General features: G+C 33.6%; 1 protein-coding gene across 1 annotated transcript; it reads right to left on the minus strand.

The window, feature by feature from the left end:
* Positions 1-791: 791 nt before the first annotated feature.
* On the minus strand, positions 792-5,424 carry LOC120071706 (TCP-1/cpn60 chaperonin family protein). The gene is made up of 13 exons (XM_039024086.2): positions 5,167-5,424; positions 4,929-4,990; positions 4,778-4,850; positions 4,487-4,554; positions 4,250-4,319; positions 3,962-4,030; positions 3,805-3,876; positions 3,502-3,575; positions 2,508-3,170; positions 2,299-2,424; positions 1,868-1,972; positions 1,691-1,765; positions 792-1,268 (listed from the first exon to the last, which is right to left on the minus strand). The coding sequence occupies exons 1-13, from the start codon at positions 5,189-5,191 to the stop codon at positions 1,083-1,085; spliced, it is 1,668 nt and encodes a 555-aa protein (XP_038880014.2). The 5' UTR covers positions 5,192-5,424; the 3' UTR covers positions 792-1,082.
* Between the last annotated feature and the right edge of the window lie 1,808 nt (positions 5,425-7,232).

The following is a 7,232-nucleotide window of genomic DNA, read 5'->3' on the forward strand; positions in this document are numbered from 1 at the left end:
TTAAATTGTGTTACAATTATTAGTTGAAGAGTTTTAATTAATACAACCCAAAATTTAGAGATATAATTTGATATTTGCAATATAATTTATCTACCATTTGTAATGATGAATTGAAGTTAACAGAATTACCATTTTGCAAAAATCTGTTGGCATTACTCATCTTAAAACAACTTTTGCAAAAATTCATGTTTGTTTTGTACAATCTAGAACTAATTTAAAACTTAAACCATTTCACTCGCACACTAAAAACCTAATTGCCAAAAATGAGGCTTGGTCAATATAATTGGCATAATCATCTTCTCTACAAGAATAGCTACATGTAATTAGAGAACTTAACGAGCAATATATAATGAGTAGAAGTAGAACAATATTGACCTAATTATAATTGCAAACTTAAAAGTTGAATATATGCCAACCATTGTACAAGAGTGGAACTCTAGATCTTTCAAAACTTGGTCACTAAATGAGAACTAATTTATTTAATTATTTTGCTTTTGCTTTTGCTATCAACCCCACCCCAAATGCATGAGAGAAACCTCAGAATTTCAACATAAAATGAATGCAGAATTTGAAAGCACATTCCAAATCCCATCACACAACACAAGAGGGAGTTAAAAGAACATCAGATTATGTGCAAGCAATTCCAGTCCATACGAAAAACTATTTTGCTTCTTCTAAACGGGACACTAAAACATGCCTCTGACCAACAATTATTTGAATGTTTGTGATTTCACACCTTTCAACGCCTATTTCCTAACATTCGAATTGATTTTGGAGTGAAGTAAGAAAAGTTTGGTCTCAGGAATCATCAGCCCATGTATTGAAAATTTAAATCACTATTCTCAACACATCAACCCAAAATCAAAACGGTGGTAACAAAATTGAATTCATCCCCTAACCATATTATACTTCGGAAGTCCCATCCTAAGAAAACACAAAGGAGCCTATAAAGTTGTGAAGACTCGAACCCACCCAAATAGCTAGAGCTAGCTCTAGCTCGCTAACACCATTGGAGAGATAAGAAAACTGATACCAAAATACAAGGCAGAAAGAACTCGTGCAGTTGAACCAAAAAAAATAATTTACTCTGGGAGAATTTGCTCATTATCTGCATCAGCTTCCGTCTCGATTTGTGGCTTTGTTGGACCTGCGCCTGGTGCCTGTTTCTTCTTAATACCACTAACAATATCGTCAATTCTCAGCAGCATGCAGGAAGCTTCTATAGCTGTCTTAAAAGTTTGCGCCTTTACATTATACACATCCCAAATCTGGAAAGGCCAACATGATAAAATTGAGTTAGGCCAGTCATAGAGTAAAACAATTCAATCCAATGATCAGAACATCACGGATATAGGAGAAAAATAAAACTCCTTTGGCATGGCTATCTTCTGAATTTATTATTAAAATTCAAGCAAGTGCAGGATACCAGTTACACTTCTCAAACTCAACAACGTGAGAACAATGGTTACACCACTATCATGAGTTGTTGAGTTCAGGTCAGCTCTCTTAAGAGAGCATAGATTCTCAACCAAGATAGTTGAAATGACGGCACTCCTATATTTACAATTTTCAAATCTCGTGAATTGTGTTCCCATTTTCAGAAAAGGGGCGATAAAGAGGTCTAATTATAACATCACTAAAGCTACCCTAGGCAGAGGGAAAATTGCCGGCCAGTGAATAGAAATCATACCTTACGCTCTTTCATGTCAGTGATTTCACCAGTGTTTCCATCTATGCCTGTCCATGCGTTTTCACCATTGGCATGCTATAAAAGTGGCAGGAAATTGGGAAAATCAACATATTGTTATTCTAAAAAATGAAGTGTCCAGGCTCCAGCATATGTTGTCATACACAAAAAGTTCAATACCTTTCCTTGCAATGCTGTCATGGTTCGTATTACATTCACCCCACAATTCTGAGCCAAAGTTCGGGGTATTGCTTCAAAAGCTAGGGCAGCAGCTTCGTAAGGCCACTGTTTTAATCACATATTCAAGAAAATGAAATTTAGCCACAAAAGCTAAGGCCGCAACAAACATCACAGTTAACAATGAAAATCATGCGGGGTGGAGGTGTGCAATAAATCATGTGAAGAATAACGACTCCCTAAATTTGGCAAAGTCATGGGCCGGGGCCCCACTTGGTACAAGGCCAGGCCAAAATTAATCCACAACCAACAATCATGATAGTTTTCTGTTAGAAAGGTAATAACTATATTATGCGTACCAAAAACTTAGATTATGAGTATTCCACATTCCAATAAAATAAAGAATTAGATACCCAAAGATGGATTAGAATTACCTTTTCTATGCCTTCAACAGAAGAACTCTTCTGCTTCAGCGTAGCAGATACAGTCAACTCAGTAGCACCACCTCCAGGAACAAGTTTTGGATTTTTTATTATGTTCCTTGCTACAGACATGGCATCCTGAATCAAGAAAACAAAAGACATGCTCAGTGAGGGGAAAAAACATCAAAAAGATCCTCCACAACATTGTATCATTAAATTACCTGCAAATTTCTTTCTACTTCATTCAAAAGATCTTTACTAGCACCTCTCAGAAGCATAGTACAAGCTTTTGGCTCCTTGCAATCCACTATAAACGCAAAGAATTCATCCCCTATCTTCTTAACTTCAAATAATCCAGCACCAGTGCCAACATCTGATTCCTGCAACTCATCGGGTCTATTCACAATTACAGCACCGCATGCCTTTGCTATTCTATTATTGTCAGTCTTCCTCAACCTTCTAATTGCACTGATGCCAGCTTTACTCAGATAATGGCAAGCCAAATCACTGAGGCCCTTCTCTGTGATAACCAAGTCAGGTTTGAATTTGATTATCTGTGCACAGATATTCTCAATGTATTCTTCTTCCATTTTCAGTAGGATTCCCCAATCTTCTTCTTTGACCAACTCAGCATTTGTCTGGTTTTCACCTTTTTTGTATTCTAGGGGGCAGTCAAGAAGAATAATACGTGGATTGACAATCTTCCTTCTCATTTTTCCAGGGGCGACAACATCTTTGTTAAACATCACTCCTTTAAGAACCTTTGAATCTTCTAACTGACCACCTGGAACCTTCTCAACCTTTATGTACTTCTTGATGTCAACTTCACGTAAGCCTTGGCCAAGATCAACACCAACGATTGTAGTGGCATCAATTGCTAAATCCTGGAGGTCGAACAATGACATAGCTGAATATATAAAACCACAATATTCCACGAGCCAAAACGTTCTTTAATCTTCAATACTATGAAAAGAGAAACCCTTGAAATAAAAAATAAAATAAATAAACTAGAAAACTTACACGATCTACTTTTTTTAAAATGAAAAATCAGTATTTCAGTGAGAAAAAAGATGAAATAATACAACTAATCCACAAAGCCATAATGGAGAAGGATCATCGTCCAACTTCTAATCATGATTCATGTGTAAGATGGAAAATATATAAACAAATGAAATCATACTACAATGTCACGAGGCAATGAATCAAGATTCTTACAGCAATCAAATCTCCAAATTGACTAGTGAACTTGGTGCCTATGCAGCTTTTGACAAGCCCCAACATAGCAGTGCCTGATACATGATAGTCATTAGTAAAGTAGGGATCTTTCCAATTAATGTTACATTAGTTTTTTATGGGGAAAAAACCACTAATTGTTTGAGAGGAAATATACTGAAGCATCTGGTTTTAATATTGAGTAACTGCAGCATCTGGAGTCTAAGTTAGTAGACATGAATACATGATTATATTGAAGGCCATTTCACTCAACAGCTCAAAGGTAAGGGCATTCAAGTAACTTACGATCCTTCACATCAATGTCCATTGCTATTTTATCAAGCACGGCAAGTGCATCCTCTAGAGCTTTATTATAGGCTATAACAAAAGAAATTCAAGTTCGTAAGGATCACGTTATGATCAATATCCGAGATGAAACCACTGGCTAGAAAACAAAAATTACCCCGGCAAATGACTGTTGGGTGATAATTTTTCTCAATGAAGGCCTCAGCAACATGGAGCATCTCCCCAGCTACAATGTTGAGAATTAAAAATTTTAAATCAAATAGAGCCAACTTATCATCACTAATGTACAGGTCAAACCATTGGGGGGGGAGCTTCCCACGGGCATTCCAAATGAATCCCCCATATGAAAATAAAGTTAAAAACACCTCAATCAGAATAAATCAATGGTTAATTGTTCAGGGTTTGTTACAAAAATTAAAGCATTACACATTGGTCTAACACATACCAAGCACAATAACTGATGTAGTTCCATCTCCTACTTCCTCATCTTGTGTCCGGCTAAGTTCGATCATCGACTGTCAGCAGCAAAAAGTCATGTCATGCCAGAATGGTAAAGCATTAAACAGCAAAGTGAAAAAGGAGGGAAATAACATGAACAAGCCCTAATGTGGTAGCATAAAGAGAAGAATACAAAAGGAAAATAGTAAGAAACAGAGAAAAAGAACATTGATAGAAAACATGCTTTTGCTGCTGGATGTGCAATATCCAATTCCCGGAGAATGGCATTTCCATCATTTGTGACAACAATCCCTGTTGAATCCAGAGAGAGTAGTCAGGAACTGACTCGAAGCACATCAAACAAAATTAACAAACCCATGTACGCTTCAAATTTTCATAAGATGGGGAATCAGTGGATGCGACTTGAAACAATTAAACAGTAACAAAACATTGACAACTTGCGACAGGAATACAAAAACAGCTTCATATAATCATTGGACGATTAAAAGAAAGGGAAAAAGAGGGGGGGGGAAACCTCCTTGAGCATCAAGTAACATCTTCAACATAGATCTTGGGCCCAAGGTGGTACGAATAATATCAGCAACAGCCTGCAGGAGAAGTAGAAATGGTATGAAATGACATGAACTTCAGATAAAAGTAAAGCATACGAAGCAAATAACACAAACCTTGGAAGCCTGGATGTTAGCATGGTGAACCTTGCTCCCAGACTCGCGTTTTAGAGAATCTTCTGCTCAATTCACCAACATACAAAACAGTTAGACAGAAAAACAGAATAAAGGGGGACGAAGATGGATCGAACAGCTGGTGAAATCAACACAATCCCCATTTGATTTGAGATCTAAGAAACAGAAGACGATGTGATGCAAGAAAATGAAAAGAAAGAATGAGGGAAAGAGGATTAACTGAGAACGAGAACTGGAGCGTGCATGGTGAGTGGCTTGGATGAAGAAGATACAGAACGTCGAAAACCCTGCGCCAAAACCCTAGAAAAACAGAGGTTGAGAAAGAAGAAAGGTTTGATTGTTAGGACTGAGAGTGATTAAAACTCTCCCGACTCTCTTCGATTTTTCTGTTCCCTTCCCTCTCGTCTCCTCTTTTTTCTTTTTCTGAAAAAAAATAAAATAATTATTTGTCTTCTTTTCTAATTTTCATTTAGTCCTTACAATTTTAAAAGGTTATATTTTCGGTTTTTATTTTGATTTCAATTTGGTTATTTCACAATGTTATAATTTTACGATTGAGTTTTATTTTAATTTGATTTTTTTATATCTTAATATTTATATTTTGAATCTAGCTGCTTCCCTCCATATTCATTTCAGTATTTACTATTAATATAAATTAATTAATTTAAAATAAATAAAAAAATAAAATTTTAAATTTTATTTTGATAAGAATGAAGAAGAGTGAAACTTAATTAATTATAATTATGTGAGCGAATATTTAATAAAAAAAATTGGGGTTACAATATCATGGATAAAATTGTAATATTTTGAAATATATGAACTAAAATCTATATTTTTCTTTTAAAAAAAATCAACACGCTCCTTTAAAAAAATACGAAACAACAAGTCAGATAAAAAATTTGAAATGTGTTTTTAGATCAAGTTTTATCGTAACCTACTTTCAAAAGTATAATACATAGTTGTTTCATATTTCTTTTTAGTTCTAAAAAACTTATATTCAGGGATTATAATCAAATATTGTCAAGTTTCATATTTCTTTTTGGGTGTCAAAGGTTTTCAATGTGGGGTAATTGCAATAGATAATATTTTTAAGGATAATAACTAAGTGTATAGCAATATTTTGAAAAAAAAATGCAAATATAGCAAAGTTTATCAACAATAGATTTCTATCAGTAATAGACTTTTACCAACGATATGACGACTCCTACTAGCTATATAGTCTATTATCGATAAACTATTTAAAATTTATCATATTTATAATTTTTTCTTTTACATTAGACTATATCTACTATTGCTTTAGATTAGTTGCTATATTTGTTATTGCCCCCTTAAATTTTAAAGTTGTGGCATTAAATAATGGGATCTTACGTTTAGAACCAAGTTTGATAGGTATACGAGAAAATTGAAACAAGAAATTCTTTATTTTTTTTAGAAATAGTTATTGATGTCACTTCAAAAACGGCAAAAATGGTCAATGTTACCTATTTAAAAAATGACAAAACATGGTCAATTAAAAAAAAAACATTTAGAAGGTGTTTTTTTTTAAAAAAAAAAAAAAAAAAAAAAAAAAAAAAAAAAAAAAGAAGCTAAAAACATGGTTTATATTCATTAAACTTGACCTTCCTCCATTACAATGAAATCAACAAACGTTGGTCGCAGATCACTTTAAAACTTCTTGTTGGATTTCATATTTCTTTTTTTTGGTGTTGAAGGTCTTATTTTTAAAGATTATGGTCTTTAAAAAGCTTTTCAAATTGGTGAATGGTACCCTGATAAAAAGATAGAAAAAAATGGCTAGTGTTATCCCTTTAAAAAAAGGATCGAATAATGATTAGAGAAAAATGTTTTTGGAATGTGTTTTTTTTTATTTATTTATTGAGACTTATATTCACCAAACTTTAATATCCAATATTATGAAACTGACAAAGTTCGACTGTAGATCAAGTTTTCTCACAACGTATTTATTGATCAGTAGTTCAGTTTCACATTTTGATTTGGGAGTGAATGATCTTTTGTTTAAGAATTATGGTCTTAAATATTTAGGGTTATAGTTTAGAACAATATTTGATGAGTACAAGAAGAAAATAGAACAATAAATATGTTTTTTAAAATAAAAAGGACGAAAAAATGTTCAATACTAGCCCACCATTCAATAGTCAAATTAAAAATAAAAAAAATAAAAAAATGTATTTTTTACTGAAAATTTGGGTTCATACCAAGCATAAACATCTCCAAAATGAAATTGACAACTGTGATCTGTTATTCCGTTTTTCTTTTGCACGACAT

Source organism: Benincasa hispida, chromosome 2 (assembly GCF_027475165.1).
Source record: "Benincasa hispida cultivar pf3 chromosome 2, pf3_genome.v1.1, whole genome shotgun sequence".
NCBI lineage: Eukaryota > Viridiplantae > Streptophyta > Magnoliopsida > Cucurbitales > Cucurbitaceae > Benincasa > Benincasa hispida.

Coding starts and splice junctions, on each gene's coding strand:
- LOC120071706 (XM_039024086.2), bottom strand. CDS start 5,191: ATGCACGCTCCAGTTCTCGTTCTCA. Junction 4,031..4,249: donor TACATCAGTTATTGTGCTTG/GTATGTGTTAGA, acceptor TCAACATTGTAG/CTGGGGAGATGCTCCATGTT. Junction 3,877..3,961: donor CCCAACAGTCATTTGCCGGG/GTAATTTTTGTT, acceptor CTTTTGTTATAG/CCTATAATAAAGCTCTAGAG.